The sequence below is a fragment of the Pagrus pagrus genome (genome assembly GCF_965226575.1).
Source record: "Pagrus pagrus genome assembly, chromosome: 16".
NCBI lineage: Eukaryota > Metazoa > Chordata > Actinopteri > Spariformes > Sparidae > Pagrus > Pagrus pagrus.
In genome coordinates this window covers 25,139,699-25,158,416 of record NC_140200.1, presented here as the reverse complement: position 1 = coordinate 25,158,416, position 18,718 = coordinate 25,139,699, and the positions used below count along the sequence as shown (strand labels likewise).

General features: G+C 43.5%; 1 protein-coding gene across 3 annotated transcripts in view; it reads left to right on the top strand.

Moving 5' to 3' along the window:
* LOC311272088 (uncharacterized protein C14orf132) overlaps positions 1 to 18,678 on the top strand; it is a 45,662-nt gene extending 26,984 nt beyond the window's left edge. For 2 of the 3 annotated variants that reach the window (XM_084378212.1, XM_084378213.1), the window contains exon 2: positions 15,857 to 18,678. In XM_084378212.1, the coding sequence (XP_084234338.1) occupies positions 15,857 to 16,087 (231 nt within the window). In that variant the 3' untranslated portion in view covers positions 16,088 to 18,678. Of the gene's footprint in view, positions 1 to 15,684; positions 15,744 to 15,856 lie in introns of those variants that run through there. The other variant, XM_084378214.1, reaches the window with a different exon arrangement.
* The last annotated feature ends 40 nt before the right edge of the window (positions 18,679 to 18,718 follow it).

The window sequence follows — 18,718 nt, the reverse complement described above, 5'->3', positions numbered from 1 at the left end:
CCTGCGTGCAGTTGGGTACTACGGTGCGCTGGAGTTGACATATGTCTGGAAACTATTTTCTTTGCGTTACTCCAGTCAGTAAGTGGCTTTGTTCTCAGAACCATGTCTCCTGATGAGAAAAGTATACAAGCTACACAAAAAACGCCATCAACGCCTTTGCTGTAACGCAGAGTGGAGTAAATGCTCTCATCAAAAAAGCTCAGGTATTTTCTGCTGCTTCCCACATACAGTAGGTACTACTTCGTTGTGGCCGAGTTCACGCGTGATTCTCGCGTGAATCACGCACCTTTTTAGTGGCGGATCAATTGTGTTTTCATGAGAAGCGGCAATGTGCCCAAACAACCACCAGGTGGCATCTGTGAGCAGGAGGACGACAACATGCAGCAGCAGGGAGCAGTGGCCATGAACGGGAATGGACAGAGTTGCCTGATTTATGTTTCTGTTCGTTGTTGCTTAAATACAAGAATGTAGCTAATAATACCTCACCCACTCCACACCTCATTCCAACTCCTTCCTTCAACCTGTCGCTACAGGGTCCCTCTAGCAAGGACAAACTTGGTGAGTTGTTGATGATGTTGATGGCGGATGGGATGAATTATTTTTTTCACTATGAAGCCTTTTAAATTACGCACAGCCTACAGAAGTTTCAACGTCCATACAAGCATTTAAGAAATGATTCTTATCAGTTCCATAATTCAGCGAGGATTTTTACTCAACGAAAAAGTGTATAAAGATCAGTTTTTAGGTTGAAGACACGACAGCAGCACGTATGTCCAGACGCTGATGTGTCAGCTGGGGCAGCGGGTCGGTGATAAATGAGACACATGAACATATTGTGACTGATGTATAGCTCCCCTGGTAGAGCAGCTCCCTCAGTAAGCAGAATCACCCGCTGATATGAGTTCGAATCTCCGTATAGGCTGTAACTTTAGTTAATGTGTTTTCTTTTCTCATCATCATTATGATCACATATGGCTCCAAGTTTGCGCAAATAAATGAGCAAATGAGCATTAATTCTCCGCCGGCCGCGGCACCAGCTTTCCTGCTTGTGTACATAAAATACATTAAATTCTGACACCACAACTGTAGCGTACCGAATATCAATAGATAACCAGAAAAAAAACGTTCTATTGATCTGATTCACCGGCTTCATGGACGTTGGAACTATTTTCTGAGAGGGGGGGGGGGGGGCGGGGGAAGCACGCACTTTTATCAATGATTAAGGATTTGATTTGAAGTTATTTTATAATGGCGTGCAGTTATAAGAGAACTAGATGGATGAACACGGCATCTTTATTGTTAAGAAAATGAAACTTTGATCACTAAATCAAGCCATTTAAGGAACATAACAGCATTATTTGTACCCTTGAATGAAAAAAAGAAAAGTCTGCGCTCCTGACTCAGGGCTTTCATGCATATCCAAAAGTGGACCTTCTCTCAGTTGACCCACTGATGAAGATTTTAAGCCGGGTCGAGACATCGCTTTCATCCATAAGGTCACTGTGAACGTTCATAACGGTCAAATGTGTTAGTCTCTCCTGCGTCATGGTGCGCAGCCAGGTTTTCAGCCTGGCTGAGAAAGAGCGCTCGGATGCCGCGACAGATATTGGCAGGGCCAGACACAGCTTAATGAGCTTCTCCACCTCTCTCGTGGAAAGGGGGTCAGCTCCGAGGAGCCCACATCCACTCGTTTCCCCTGAGCCGCCTCAAGAACTGCCTGCTCTCGCCCTGCAGCTATGCGGAGTCCTTCCTGATCAAAACGCCGCTCCGCCTCGGAGCGCACCAGGTCCATATGCACATCCTGGATGGTGCTTACTTCTCGTATCTTCCCGTGGGTAGGGAGGCTGATGGGGTGCGTGAGTTCCGACGTCTATGACCGGCTTTCTTTCTTTCAGTTGTGGTGTCAGAATTTAACACAAATATTTGTGCTTTCTATTCCTTATATTTTCTACAACAGGCTTATAGAAAGAAGAACGAAGCCACGTCATGTCAGACAGTTTTCTCTAGCTTTATTAAAATACATAATCAGCAGCTTCACAGTAGTCGGATATACAGAAGGTTATTTAAAGCGGAGTGAGTCCCTGAAGCAGTCTCCCTGCAGGAGGAGATCCCTTGGCCAAGTGATCAATGTATTTGTTGCAGACCTCTTTGCTGTCCTCAGCGCGCGGGGGTGGGGGTGGGGGCGCTGGCGTAGCAAGCTTTTCAAAAGTGTGGGGGATGGATGTGGTCTTTCCAGTTAAGCGAACTTGTTCCAGATGCCTTAACATTTGCATTCCCACATACTGAGGAATGTGTGTAGGGGACGAGAAGTGAGCACCATCCAGGATGTGTCCATCCTGCATTCGGAGGTGGAGAAGCTCATTAAGCTGTGTCTGGCCCTGCCAATGGCCGCGTTTCCCAGATTCGTTAAGAAGCTCTTAAGTGCTAAGATCTTCTTAGGAGCGCTCTTAAGAACGCTGTGAAAGAAGGATGTGTTTCCCAGAGTCGCTCTTAGCTTAAGAAGATCTTTCACTAAGAAGGAAATGTAAGATCGAGCTGACCCACTCTTAACAGCCTTCTTAGTGACCACATGCTCAGTGATCAAGCCGCGTCAGGGAAATTTACATCCTCCACTTTTCGAAATAATAAAACAATGCTCAATGTTGAAATGCGCTCATAGCTGCGGACCACTGGCGCAAGAAACATAGGTTAATAGAAGGAAAAAAAAAAAACTTCTATTGAATTACACGTTTAAGTTTTCCACACACATCTGCATATGAGTTTATAGTACTACACATAAAAAACAACAACCCTGTGGCATTTCACAGATATCAAGGAAACAGATGTATTAAACTCAGCTGAACCTCATCCAGAGAGGCTTCACCTGCTACTCTATATAAATGCGTTGCCAAAGTCCGCGCGTGTGATAAACCATGGCTGCAATACAGCACATTCTCGCTGCGAACCAACAGCGTCGCCGTGCGCGAAGCCAGACGGTTTACATAAATGCATACGTGCGTCAGCACTTCTCCCCACTGGACGTGCTGTCAGACCGGGCTGTCCAGGCAAAGTACCGGCTGCCCCGTGCGGAGATCCAACGGCTGATCACTCTGTCTCCACACATCCAGAGAGCAACCCGCTGCAGTTTTGCCCTCAGCCCGGAGGTGCAGCTCCTGGCTGCGCTGCGTTTTTACGCAGTGGGGAGCTTCCTGGAGGTGGTGGGGGATGGCACTGGCCTCAGCAAGGCATCGGTGTCACGGAGTGTGGCAGCTGTGACACCGATTCTCCTGCGCCATGCCATGGGTGGCACCCTCATTCCAATCCACAATCCCTCCCTGGTGGATCCGTGCTGGATCGGTAGAAAGCACTACGCGGCCGTCAACACACCCGCACCCACACCCCACCCACACACACACACACGATACATGCGTAGCCTAATTGCACCTGGGGGGGAGGGGACGACCACGGGGCGCTGTGTGTGACTTATGCGCTGATAAAGAGGTGGGTGATCGATTTGCCTGGCATTGCTTGATCAGAAAATAATTCCGACGTCCATGAAGCCGGTGAATCAGATCAATAGAACGTTTTTTTTCTGGTTATCATCTATTGATATTCAGTACGCTACAGTTGTGGTGTCAGAATTTAATGTATTTTATGTACACAAGCAGGAAAGCTGGTGCCGCGGCCCGGCGGAGAATTAATGCTCATTTATTTGCTCAAACTTGGAGTTATATGTGATCATAATGATGATGAGAAAAGAAAACACATTAACTAAAGGTAAAGCTTATTCTGAGATTCGAACTCATATCAGCGGATGATTCTGCTTACTGAGGGAGCTGCTCTACCAGGGGAGCTATACACCAGTCGTAACACACATCAACGTCTGGACATACGTGCTGCTGTCGTGTCTTCAACCTAAAAGCTGATCTTTATACATTTTTTCGTTGAGTAAAAATCCTCTCTGAATTATGGAACTGATAAGAATCATTTCTTAAATGCTTGTATGGACGTTGAAACTTCTGTAGGCTGTGCGTAATTGTTTCTGCCTCCGCTTATTAGCCGTGGCTGCAGCGAGCGAGCAAAATCACGACCTCAGATGTCTTTAGGGTATCAGATATTTTTATTGGCCATTCTTATATTTAAGCAACATCCAGTCAGGCCGTGATATAGGCTCACGGGGGCAGACTGGGACCATAATTCAGGTCGGCAATTTTACCAGTAAACAAATGTTCCTTAAAAAACGACTAATGTAGTCTAGCTCTACTGTAAAACAAAGAAAGCACAAGTGATTATCCAAGGTCACCCAGATAACTGAGGTGTCCCACCGCTGTGAAACAATCAGTCTGAATCAATCTGATACGGTTTAGCAGTCCCCCTCCCCATTCACTCTACCTGTAGCCTAAAACAGCGCCACTCTCCATTGCAGCTACATTGTGGTCAAATGTGGAATTGTCCCAAAATCATTTCAGCTGCAATTCAGTACTATGCTTCCACCTAGTGGCTACAGTTGTCACTGACATTTCACGCGTTGCGTGAATCTCGCTCCCCGCGAGTGAAATGGCCACTTTGAAGTAGTACCTACTGTATGACTCTAGTAGGGGGTACACACCCTCTGGGAGGCTTGAATCTTGACTATATCGCTTTCAGTTTAACAGAGTCAGATGTCATTTTGAGTTCATCAGCCTTAATACAGCCAAGGTCATGTTCATATGCAGCAGTACTCGCCATCCTTTGCTGCTGCTGTGTGTCCTGTGTGGGCTCGGGGCTTGGATCTGCACTGACGGCGGCTGCAACCACCAAAGAGGCAGAAGAGCTAGCTACCTCATCTTCATGTCCTGCCTGTCTGCTGGTAGCGCCTTCATTCTCGCTGTGTGTTTGTGATTGTGGGCTTGGTTCTCTTTTTTTCAAAGGTGGTAAATACAGTGTATCAGAGGGTGTGGTGATTGTGCGCTTATCTCAAATTTTCTGGAACACTTAACATTTTAATAGTTTATTACTTATTTATTTCTACCTTTTAAATTATTATAAAGTGGTAATTGGGGTCTTGGAAAATGGCCTACCCTGAACACCCCCACCCCTGTTATAACCCTACACCACAGATTAATAGAATAAATACAAGGATGTGAAAGTAAAATGACTTCATTAGCCTCAAATTCATAGTTTGCAATAAAATAACTAAAAAACTAAACTTAAAAGTCAACATCATTGCCAGGAAGAACATGTAAAAGAAGAGGAACGAAAGAAGAGGCAGAAAGGACAAGCTGGACAGGCAAGACGGGAGGCAAATGTTCCCTGGATCAAGTTGACATTTCGGTCGAGATAAAAGTGCACTGACAGTAAGAAAGACGGACTTAAGTATTAAATGTTCTGTAAATCAACAGATGAAATTTCTTATTTGGTTCTAGATTGAAAAAAATGACTCGACACTCTTCATTCGATCATGTTTTTACTGAACATGTCAAGCAGTTGTTGCTGTCCTCAGACTTACCATCATTCGGTGAACAGAAAACACAAAGAACCTTGTTGTATAGAGTTGTATAAGAGCACACAGGCTTTTTTGTTGTTGTCTTTTACATTTCAGGCATCTAAGTGGCCTTATACAATGCATCTTAGAGCAAGCAGCAGTAGTCAAGCACTTTGCCAGAGGGTTAGGGTGAGCCTAATGTTTCAGCTGTTGAAAAGGTAGCTTGTTTGTTTAATAATGTTGAAATAATCTAACTCTCTTGTGTCTTTTGACTTCTCTCAGCTTGGCTGTCAGTTTACAGTAGTTTTTATTTTCTTAATTTGATTTCTGTTCAATATCAGTGGCTGTTCTCATAGCAGACTGATGTCTTGTTTTCCCTAGACACTTTTTTTAATGTGTTAAATTACACGCACCAGTCATTTTAAGAAACAATTAAGCATCCTTGTTGTAGATGTGTAATTTAGTGCATACTCTGTAAGACCATGCGAAGAACAGAAGCAGTCTCAGAAACCCAAACACATCACCAGTACTCTACCCACATACAACCCAATGAGCTTAGGCCTGTGCTTCAAACAAACTTAAATTAAGTCGACCAAGTAGCTGCTGAGCAGATCTCTGCCAGAGATGCCCCTTTCCACACCGCCTAGGAGGTTGCAACTCTGTGGGTGGAATGTGCCTGTGAATGTGAAATGGCACAGATGTGATCCAGCAGGCATACCCCCCTGTATGCGTCCGACACCTCTCACCCTGGGCAACTCGGGGGAAAAGGAGAGAGTCCAGCCTCTCTCCGGGAGTTTGGTTCCAGAACCAGCGCTGGACATGGAGGTGAGCCCAACTATATCTAGTTGGTACCACCTTACCTCCCGCTCCAGTTCCTTTCCCACCATGTAGCATTCCACATACCAAGAGCCAGTGTGTGAAGCCAGGGGTCAGGATGCCCAGGTCCCCGCTGAGCCCACCCAATGGGGACCTGACCAGCAAGCTCCCCTCCCTGGTCTGGCTCCAGGAGGGGGCCCAAGTGTCCCCATACCGGGCAAGGTACTCTGTCCCAGTGTTTGCCAAATCACAGGGTCTTCTTGAATCACTCCCTGAGATCAATTTGCCTTAGGAGACCCTACCAGGAGCTATTGCCCCCAACAACATAAGCACTCAGGGACAGACAAAACCATTACAACAATAAGGCGACAATTCACTAAACAAGTCAACTGTATCAAACCAAAACTAACCTTATCCCTCAGTAACCCAGTTCTCTGATACATTCTGAGAAATGTTTTGTCAAAATCTTGTACTCATAACATCTGGGGTTTTCTACCTGAGGTCATCTCTAAGTACTTAATTTCCCCAATGAGTCATCCTCCTGTTGGTACCAAGTGAGCACATACTGAACATGTGTGATTAAACCATTCTGCCTCTCAAAAGAAACTAACTTGTGCGACGGCCACACTTGAGATGCTACAAGAACACTACTATAGAGTTATAAAAGGCAGTCACACAAACCACAACTTTGCTGGTTCTGGATTGGAACAGGGCTCTTTTAGTGGCAAACCGCAAAGCCCGTAGACACACCCAGCAGATCTCAGACAAGTCCTTGGTGGCCGAACGCATTATGCTCTCAGACGTCACGTCTCCGTCGTTCCCTACTCGAGCAGTCATAGGCACAACCATCTCCCCTACCATCCCTCCGCCCACCACCTACGTCACCTGGCCCTCCAAGGCAACAGACACCTATCCCGGCGGAACAGGAACCTCTTATCTACACCTCCTTTGAAACCTACTACGCACACGAGATTAACACCATATCCACCAACATCACCCCTATTGTTTGATGAGGTGACATCTGACACTCACCCAGTTCCTTTATCCCTGCAATAAGGGTAGTTAAACAAACAACTGCTATTGCTCCCACCCCACAACTGCCTGAACCCTTAAATCTGTCCATTTCACCAGAAACCAAACGACAACGGATGGATATTGATTCATTGGAGGACCATGTTCTACAAGACTTTCTGAATGACATCCAAACTGAGGCTTCCTCATCCGCTGGCCCTAATGAACGCCAAAAAGACACCCCTACTAAATCTGCTCCAAACAAAACATCGGGATCCCTGAGACAGGTACCTCTGTACACCGACCACTGGAGACAAATACAAAAACTGGTTTCTTGAACCAAGAAGACAGCTGGTGATTTTGGGAGATTCCAACATATCCCGTCTCCCTAGCATTTCTGACGTGCAGGTTCAAGTGGATAGTTTCCCAGGCGCTAAAATAGCACACGCAGTGCATATATATCACACCCGGAGCCCTGGTGTGGGTGGCGGGGTGGCTGAGCTGGCTTGCGCCCCTGAAGAGTGGACGCTCCCACAACCCTGGTCATCAGGGACTCAATTGTGAGGCACGTCCGCATGAGGGGGGCGTTCACCATGTCGTTCCCGGAGCCACCGTTACGGACATAATGGGGAAAATACCCGACATCCTGAGCTCGCATCCGCAGACAAAAAGGATTATCATCTACGCAGATGCAAACGACGTCGCCAGGCAACAGTCGGAATTTTTAAAGCAAGACTTCTCCCACCTTTTTAACACTGTCTCACAGTCCCAGGTGGCTGTTTTTATCTCTGGCCCCACCTCCACCTGCTGCAGAGGGATAGGCAGCTTCAGCAGGCTGCTCAGCCTAAACACCTGGCTCTCCTCTGCCTGCAACTCACACCATGTCGGCTTCGTCAATAACTTTGACGTGTTCTGGGAGAGGCGACATCTCTTTGGGCCAGACGGGCTTCACCTGAACAGGACAGGTGCCCGCATGCTGTCAGCCAACCTTGCACACGGCATACAGCATGCAAATCTCCCCAAACCCGCACCAGCTGCTCTGTCCACCACCGATTGGTCCCCCAGGTCCTTGCTCCTATTCATTCAGTTCCACCTCTGACCATCATATACACAACACCGGACTTGGACCTCATATTCACACCAACATTTCACATAATAATAATAACCATTCCCGTAATCATTACACTCCGTCACTACATCAGACACTGCAACACTACCCACTCCGTGAACTTTAATAACCTTAGACCGCTCACAGAACAATCCACCTCCCCAGTCAACAAGTCACCTGTCACCATCAACATGGCACTTTTTAATGTTCGCTCACTTTTAAATAGAACTTTTTTATTGACTGATGTGATTTTAGATAATAAGTTAGACTGTCTTCTTTTAACTGAGACTTGGCTTGGCTCACCGAGGCTTCCCCACTAAATTAAATTTTTTTATTTTCTACTAGAGAGTGTAGAAGAGGAGGCAGGACGGCATCCATCATAAATAACTCCCTAGCCTCAAATGGAGTGTTTTTTAACAGTTACATATCATTTGAGCACCATGCCTTTACTTTTAGCAGCCCTCCAATTATCTGCATTACTGTATATACACCACCCCATCACTCTAGTTCTTTTATCAGTGAAATTTCTGAACTTATCAATTATTCACACCTCTTACAGCAGGATTTTAATAACTGGTGATTTTAATCTACATGTTGATGTTACCTCGGATCCGATTTTCAGAGCACTCCTGCTTAAATTTTACCTGCACCTTGTGATTTTATCGTTGATAATTTTAACAGTACACTGAAGTCAACTCTGGACTCAGTAGCTCCACTTTTAACAAAAACAATAAAAAGAAAACCTACACCCCTATGGAGAAAAAACGATGAAATCAATGAAATGAAAAGAAAATGCAGGAGTGTTGAGAGAAGATGGAGAAAATGTAAATTGACAGTTCATAACGAGATTTTAGTTCATCAACTCAAAACCTACAATAATGCAGTCTAAAAGGCACGAATTTCCCATTTCTCACAACTCATCACCAACCATAAAAACAACCCCCGGTTTCTCTTCTCCACCTTTGATATTTTAACAGGCTCTATATCCAATAAAGTTTTTATGACACCCACAGATGATCTCTGCGAGAACTTTGCAGACCACTTCAGAACCAAAATCAAGGACATCAGATCCTGCCTCTTATCCCATCAAGTTTTATCTGTTAACAGACCTGAACTGTTGTCCTTGCCTGAGGAAACACTGGAGAGTTTTGCCCTGGTTGATGCAAGGTCGAGTTTTCTCCCAAGTAAACCCAACAACCTGCCTTTTAGATCCAATTCCCACATCACTCTTAAAATCGTTTTATGGATTCTTTGAGGAACAGTTTTTAAACATCATGAATTGCTCTCTTCAGACGGGTCTCTTTCCCACCACCTTCAAAACGGCGGTGGTGATGCCCCTTCTTAAGAAGAGTAATTTAGCCCCCAATGTTTTCAATAACTACCGACCTGTATCCAACTTACCGTTTTTAAGTAAAATTTTAGAAAAAGTGTTTTTTAACCAAGTTAATGACTTTTTAAACATAAATACCATCTTAGAGAAACATCAGTCTGGTTTTAGGAGAAACCACAGTACCGAGACAGCACTTTTAAAGATTTTAAAATGACATCAGGTGGAATTTAGATAACAAAAAGCTCACAGTGTTGGTTCTACTGGATCTAAGTGCCGCTTTTGATACAGTAGACTATCACATTTTATTAAACAGACTCAGACATCTGGTCGGCTTCTCTGGTACTGTTCTTAACTGGTTTTGTTGTTATCTCACAGACCGATGCTTTTATGTAAGTATGGATACATGTTCCTCAGGAACCCATGAAAGTGGATGTGGGGTTCCTCAAGGGTCAATTTTAGGTCCACTTCTTTTTAATCTTTACATGCTTCCTCTTCAGGACGTCATCAGGAGACACGGCATCAGCTTCCATAGTTACGCTGATGATACATATACATATACACCTGACGCGCCAAACTTGCCACCCGAGGTGGGAATTGTGGAGTCATCAAGTCATCGCCATGCCATGTATTTGTTCTGCTCAGTCACTGAACCAGGTGCATTCACTAATTGGCTCACCTTCCTGGCCGTAGAGCTGTGCTGATTGGACTCAGCTGGTTAGGTGCATGAACAGAACAAATACATGGCATGGAGATGACTTGATGACTCCACAATTCCCACCTCTGCCGAATACTACGTCAAGTAATACAAACCCATGTACACGGACACTGCCCAAATCATAACTGAAGAACTCCAATCACTTCTTACATCTAAGCATATCACGAAAAAACAATGGACTTACCTCATCGGACAATCCCCACTTCGTCCATGCTATTTTTATCTTGAAAATGGTTCAGGAAATGAAGCTCAACTGATCCTTACCCTTTTCATTAATTATGTATCACCCTTCATCGCCAACACTAAAGGGCCGCCCTAAAAAGTATATTTTCTCCTTTCCCATCTTACCATTACTCTTTTCTCCTGTCTCACGTTTCTGTCACATTTCACGATTCCTAAACCCAACCATGTCCCTTTCACTTCTACACTCCCTCTTGATATCATACTTGTTTATAGTAGAATTCCTGTTCTTCTCCTTCTTGTCAAACCTAACCACCCTTACTAGTTTGGCCCTAACCATTTCGGCTTTCACATGCCTAAACCTAACCACCCTTACTAGTTTGACCCTAACCATTTCAGATGGGCTCTCAAATCGGAAAACCTAACAAGCTTCTTGCTTTTGGGGTTTCGCGGACAGGAATGTCCACGTTCCCTTGATTTCCAGTCCCAGTCCCTGCAGTTATCTGAGGTCTAACGACACTCGGGTCTGTGGCAAGTGGCACACAGGCGTGTTCCTACAGCTGGAATGACTTTTCTTGTACCAGTACTGAGCAGTAGAGATGTCTGTCATGGTGTCATGAGAGGGATCAGGCTCCCTTCAGCCTTCCTTGAGCTCTCCCTTGCACCCACCACATTCCCCCCTGGGGCTTAGCCCGCCAGACACATGCATACTGGCCTTAGTGCTGATTGTGTGTGAATCTGGGGTCCTGGCTTATAGGGAGGGATTCAGGTTGAAAAAGGTGTGCCTGGTTGACTCTTGAGAGATGGATGCGGATGCTATGGGATGCTCCCCGTCACTGTTCAGAGCACTCCACTTAAGCCTATCAAAGATTCTTCTTTTGTTTTTTCAACAAAACAATTCCTCACAATTACTTACCTTCTCCTTGTAATTATTCACGACTTATGGCTACTCTTGTCTTGCTCTCGCTCTCTCTCTCTCTGTATTTCCATTTTTTACTCTTTCCACTGAAGTACATTACAACATTTACTGTACTGATAGGCCAATCCTTATCTCTCACCCTAACCTTAACCTTTTCGGACTTAATGCCTAAACCTAATAAACAAAAAATTATTAGAAACATTGGTGCGCCTTGGCTTTGGTCTGTCATCTGAAAAAAGGGATAACTTGTTTTTTCACTGAAAAATCTCCCTCCCCCCTTCTCAATCTTCTGTCCGTGTCCTTTTCTCCTCTAATATGGCTCATGGTAGGAGGTGGGAGGTGGCCTGGGGACATACCTGTGCCGGCCCGTGCTTGCCTCTGTCTCCCACACAAACTGTGTTGTCGTTGGTCAACTTGGTTATTCAGTAATAAAATTCTGAGTTTGAATTTTTTCTTCAAAACTACATAGTGCCACTTTTAACTCCTAAGCTCCAATGCTATTCTGTTCAGTTTTCACAGGTTGTGAAAAAAAGTCTTTTGGACTATAACCTCTTAAATGTTATGTTGATAGCCACGGGCGTAATATCTGGCACTAAGAGTTGCTGTCCATTGATTGTTTAGGTATTTCCCAATGCTAATGATTTTTACATGGTAAAGAACCAGTTCACGTCTGATTATAAAACCTGTGAAAGCCACTCACTGACTTTATTTGGCTGTGAATCAAGTCTGTTGTTTCTTTCAAAATCCATTGTGCTAGAGTACTGACCCAACACAACAAAATAAATGTGTTACCAGCCAAATATCTACCAACTGCACAGTGTATTGTGTTTTCAGGATAACAAACACATCAAGTGAGTGCTCAGCCTGATCTCAGCTTAAAAAAAGATGCTGGAGGCTCTCTCTTGTAGAATACAGTACATCATTTCCTCTTGTCCTGGCCCTGCAGGCAATAGAAAGACAAGCTTTCAACCACAGAGAGCACTTAAACCCCCCATGACTGTCACCCAACATGAGGCTTATTTGTTGCCCATAGCAACATCAAGATGTTCAGCCTTTGCAACAGCAGCTTTGTAAAGTGCTCCATATGTTTCAGACCAGCAGGAGACAGACAGTGATATGCAAACTGTGAGGAACGTCAGCACTGAGGAATGAATACCTACTCCTTTAATGGCAGTGTGGCAGTGTATTTGCAGTGATAGACTTTATTCTTTTAATCATTTCATACATACTGTATGGTGTAAATGCTGTAGAGATGACACTGTCTTCTTCAAGAGAAGACAAATTGTGCAGGAAGTGTGACAATCACAGACTGAAAAGCATGGATGTGTGTGAAGGGACATTGAAATTTGTAATTGGGTTTACAGCCACCAACCATCTTTAGTAATACTGGAACCAGTAATCCTGATATGAGCACAGGGGGTGAAACCAAGACAGACCTGAGGTCGGACAAGTAATTGGCAACCACCATGGCCTTGTGCGAATGGTTTATACTAAAACATGTCATGTTTTGAGTTTGTGATTCTGTGATTTCCTGTTTTATTTTGAAATTGTGCCCCTGTGGCGTGTTTTGCTTGTCATTTCCTCCCTTTGTGTGAATCTCTGCCATTTTTCTCTGTTCACCTTTGTCTTTTTAGTCAGTCAGCCCTAGTGTATACTGTTTATACATTACTGGTTTGTACTTTGTTTAAGCTTGTTTGTTTCTACTTTTTTTTGTGAGGTATTTTTGCACTTCTTGGTTTTTTGGGTTCTATGGCTTTTTGATTTTTCAGCTTCTGCTCCTAATCCTGCCTGCCTGAGTGTCTTGCATTTTGCTCCTTAACATTTTGCCACCCATCACAGTATGAACTGACCAAAAAAGATCGACCCAGCAGACACCATCTTTTTTGGACTCAGACACCAGCGCACAACTGGAGGGTATGTGGGACAATCTGTTTTTTTCTTTCATTTAAAGAATAGCACAGACAGTGTGGAGAAGCCAAAGGCCATTGCCATTTTTGATATGAAGATGGTCTTTAATCCCTGGTTGCAGGAAGCTCCAGGCATGGTTAAACTGTTATCCAGAGTGGCTATTCTTAAAGAGATTTGGTCGGCCAAACTCCAGTGGCTCCGATATTGGTCTTAGCGTGGAGCTTGCTAGGCCTCAGCCCTGTGCACCCAGCTCTCAGCCCCAGGTTACCAGCTACCAGCCCAAGCCGCAGCCTCCAGCCAAGCACTCCCAGCTGTAAGGCTCAGTTTTATCAGCTTCTAGACAGATCCGGTGTCTGCTACCCACCAGCCCGCTAGCCTCCCGTTAGCTCCAGTGTCTGCTAGCCACCAGCCTGCTAGCCTCAGTCAGCGTAAGTGTCCAGCACCCCATAGCCAAGCTGTTTCAGAGGTAAGGTGTAGGGCTAGCTCTTTTAAGGTTGTTACAGCGGTCAAGATGAGGTGCCGGTCAGGACACAGTAATGAGGCTTGCAGGTGCGCTGATGGTGGCATTTATTGTGCACTCAATGTTGTTGTATAGTTCTGCAAATAGTAACAAACCACATAGCCATTATAAAAATGCATTTAAATAATAAAGGAATAGTAAATGGTTACACAATCAGAAAATATAAGTGTCTTTCCTTTATATGCAACAGTAATGCATTCAAACCAACAGGAGCACAGGTATAGGTTAACTAGTGGTCAATGGCTCCCTCTCCTGGCGAAGCAGGGTATAAACAAAAGACGACACTCAGCGCACATGGCGGCCTACAGCTGATAAATTAACGACCCAAACAACGTTGCATTACAACAGCTAGCTTGCTGGACACACACACAACACTCGGCTACCAGCGTTCATAGTAGATTCATGAACAATGTAAACACCACGGACCTCCATTACCGTCCGGCGGCAGAAAGCACACGAGATTAGCTAATTGTGCTGGTAAACACAGTATAACACAGTATGCAACGATACTCACTTCGTTCATTCACTTAAACATTTGGAGTGGCACAATAACCCTCTTCAAACAAAAAACTACCGTGTTTCAGGCGTAAAAAATACTATGAAGTCCACAGTGAGCACAGGTGGGAAAAAAGGAGGAAAGGGAACTCTGTCTGCTCGACTTTTCTGTGCGCTCTCACTTCTTCACTGGTGGTGACTGCGTAACCTCTTGAGGCGCTCCTTCACAACAAGAGCACGCTCCTTCAGAATAAGAGCCTTTGATACACAAGCCTTTCCAGCACCCCAGAACCGAGCCTTCCTAGCTCTCCAGCCTGTCCTATCAGACTCTGGTTCTCAGACAGCGGCTTGGCCAATGCCCGATCAAACCCTGACCTCTCGATGGCTCCTGCTCATCCTCCAGAGGGCTTCCGCCTTCTTTTCTGGCGTTGGTGGGCCAACACAAGCTCCTGTTCCTCTATCTCGCTTCTCTTTTCTCCAATCTGGCACGAAGTGTCCTGATGTAGAAACTTAGACACAACACCCATTTTAAGTCTACCTGGAACAACTTATCACCCAACACCACCTACAGTGGACACATCCCTTAAATAAACCACTGCAACTTAACACACACATTACAGGAACTTATAGCCAGCATTACAGTAGTATTTGTTGCTTAAGCAGCATAATGTAGAAATTGTCATTTTGTGCGATTTGGCGCCTCCCACAGTTTCTGAGTGCAACACCACTGTGGTAAATACAAATCCCAGGTCTGCAACAGAGCCAGGACTATTTTACTTCAGTGCTATTATCTTTAAACAAAGGTTCATTTTTCCAAACAAACTATTAGGAATTAACATAAGTATCATAGCTCTTTAATACAAATAACTAGGTTCTCAGTTAAACTGAAGTTGATGTAAGAAAAGTACTAAAAGTAGAGTAGAAAACTCCTATTACTGATACTGCCACCCCATGTGAAGTTGAGAGGGGTGAATGAGTGGATGTGCAGTCTTTAAATAGGGAGTGCACAGGTGAACATAATCAAGTAAACAAGGTGTGAACAAGAGTGAAGAAAGGAGCCAATGAGGAAAGGAGGAGAGGAAGTGAGGCAAGTGAGAAAAAAATAGAAGAAAATAGGACTCTTTACTACAGTGAGTGTAATAAATGGAAATGATCATCTGTAATCACTATGCCGCTCTGAGCATCTCCTCTTAACAGAAATAGTGTCTTAACTTAGTAACTATTTCTAGTCTGTCCTACATTGTAACTTTCAATGAATCTCAACACTTTATGTGCAAGAAGCCTTACCTACTGTATATGTATGTGTCCTGGCAACTATTTGAATAGCAGCTTTTCTAAAAATGGACGGTATAGTTTCAAGAGGAATAGTAGTGGTTCTTATGGCCACGCCCCTTTGTTTCTGTTCCCACAGATTCCGGTGATGACAGGTGCCTTCATGGACTCATCTCCAAATGATGACTACAGCACGGACCATTCTCTGTTCAACTCATCTGCCAGCATCCATGCTGCCTCCATGGCAGCTCATGGCCAGCCTGAGGAGCCCCAGTCCATGTCCGGGGATGCCATTTGGCTGTGGATCGCCATCACTGCCACAATTGGGAACATAATAGTTGTGGGCGTAGTGTACGCCTTCACATTCTGAAAGAAACTGCTCTAAGCCAGGGTGTTTGAAAGAACATGGGCTATAGTTTGTGTCTAGCTATAAACAGCAATGGGCTGAGTGCACGCTCTGACAGGAAGATGACTCATCAAATCCAATGTTGTCACAGGACTCATCAGCAAAATTACCAGCGATCATCACTCACAAAGGACTTGAGGTATAATGAACTTGGAAAAAAAATATTTTGCATATATTGTTACATATACTGCACAACTATGACGATGCAGAGGTGGTAATAGCAGACTAAATGTAAAATGTTGTCAGTGTGTTTATATGCTTTAATGTTTTTTCCCCTTAATTGCCAAAATATAAACACTTGTGAAAACGGTTTCCACCACTAGATAAGTAGACCTCGGGACAATTTCCAGCTGTGTTTGTGGCGACAGAACGTGTGTTTTTAACGAGCTGTCATAAACTGGCTCTAGGCCAAGACAGAGAATGGGAAAGGACATGGAGTGTGAAAATGAACATAAGTAATTTATTATAATAAACATAAGAAACTAAACAATAATCTGAAAGATGAGGCGTGTATGTCAGTTGCATCATTGGTGTGAACGTGGCTGTGTGGAGAGGTGGTGTATAATAGTATAGCAAAACCAAAAAGGTGCAGGCGCTGGGAAAGGCAATCAGAGTGAAGGGCTGTCAGCCACAAGCTTATATACTCTGGCAGCCAGAACAGGTGAGCTGAATCAAGCTGACAACCCTACTCCACCCACCAGGCTCCAGGAGGGAGGGGCTGGCTCAAGGGTCATCACTTACCAATTACTTCAAGAGAGTAGCAAAGAGGACACAACCAAACAGGACAGAGGGCAGCTGACACATGCAAGTCTCTGTCCTGTTAGAACACAACTTGAATCACCTGCAGGAAACAACCCAGAAATATAGACTCTGTAGGTTGAGACAGATGATTGACAGCAGTTCCGAGAGTAACCAAACTAACCTTCTCATATTCAGCTATTTGTGAATGTGTCCTCAACTTGTATGGCTCTGAGACATGATGACCCTTTTTTGTCTTACGAAACTGTTAAACTATATACGTGAAGGAGTTATCCTCAATTTACAGGAAATAGTAGCTTGTTTCTGTAGTAGCTGCTGGTTGGCATCACCCAACAACCATCATGCAGCCTGCTGTCGGCCCAGTCTAGTGTGTAATAATCTGGTAGCACAAGGAGAGCTTATGTAAACGCAAGCTGATGAGGGAATGATCTGAGCTTGTCTGTACAAATCACAACCTTATACAAACTACCATATTACACACATGTACACACTTTCACATTCAGTTACAGTGTGTACATATAATAGTAACTGCTTCAACCTGAAAGTTTGTTTCAATCTTGTGTGTGTGTTTGAGAGACAGACGGGCAGTAAATGTATTATAGGATGTACAGAATGAGGCTGCAAGATCACATGCAAACTTTAACTGCCAACCTACTGTGGTGAACAGTGTTCACTGTAAAAATACCAATTTATTTTACATTATATATTTGACATACTGTAAATAATAATGAGGTGTTTGGACTGAAAAATGATACATTTTTAGCATTTAAAATATTCAAAATATGAAATTATTTTGCTGTCAAATGCAAGGAAAACAAACGTTTCTTTCTACCAGACATTTCTACACTGTAAAATATAATCAATGATATTAAATCAACACTTTGTTTTGTTATTAACTCAGTGTAATTGGAAATATTTGTTCAGTTTCAAGCCAGGTAAGCTGGCATGTTACTAAAATTGAAAAATGTCATTGAACAACATCAACTGACTATTCACATAATCAGAGCTGCAATCAGTTTGTTTTTCCTTCATGAACTGTTTAAGAGACATGAGGTTTTTGTTCTTAGTGATAAGGTATGACAATAAGAAAACCCAGTATCCAGCGTAATGGACATGAAATATTTATTGGTCTCAGACAATTAAAATGTAGTTTTAAAATCTGACTTTGCCAAGTAAAATTGTACTAACCAATAAATGTCAGGGTTTTACACAGGACAATCATTTTTTTAATATATTTATAAAATAATGTTAAGTTAAAATAAATATGTATGCAGACCTCTCAAAGTGGGTGGAATATTAATATTAATATTCATCTTAAAGCAGATTTTCTGATTTCATCAACACAGAAAACACTCATTCATTCAAGATTTAAAGTCTGAGAAGCAGACCAAACTTGCCGTAATCAGCTAAAAATTGAAATATGAAAAGAGGAACAAGACTTCTAAAAGCATTTGTCCAATAATTGATCTAATTTAAAGACTTGGGCCTGTTAAAATAAAACATGTTTGATTCCATAAAACCAATCTCTTAAGGTCGTGAACAATCATTATGACTATTTGAATGTCAACTGCTGTGAGAAAGAATGTGGACTGTGGCAAAAATGACAGAGTTGTTGATTTTAGCTGGTCCATTAACTTTTTGTTTTGCTGTTAGGGTTCCTTTTGGTTGATTTCTGGTTGTTGATAGTTTATTTATTAAATGTGTAACTTTCTTCCTGCTACGTCTTGACTAGGTTCAATATGTTAGATCTTTTCGTCGTAAAAAGTCTGTCTGAGGGTTGAAACACATCTGTACATGGATTCTGCGATAAAACGTATAATAACAAAATACATTTAA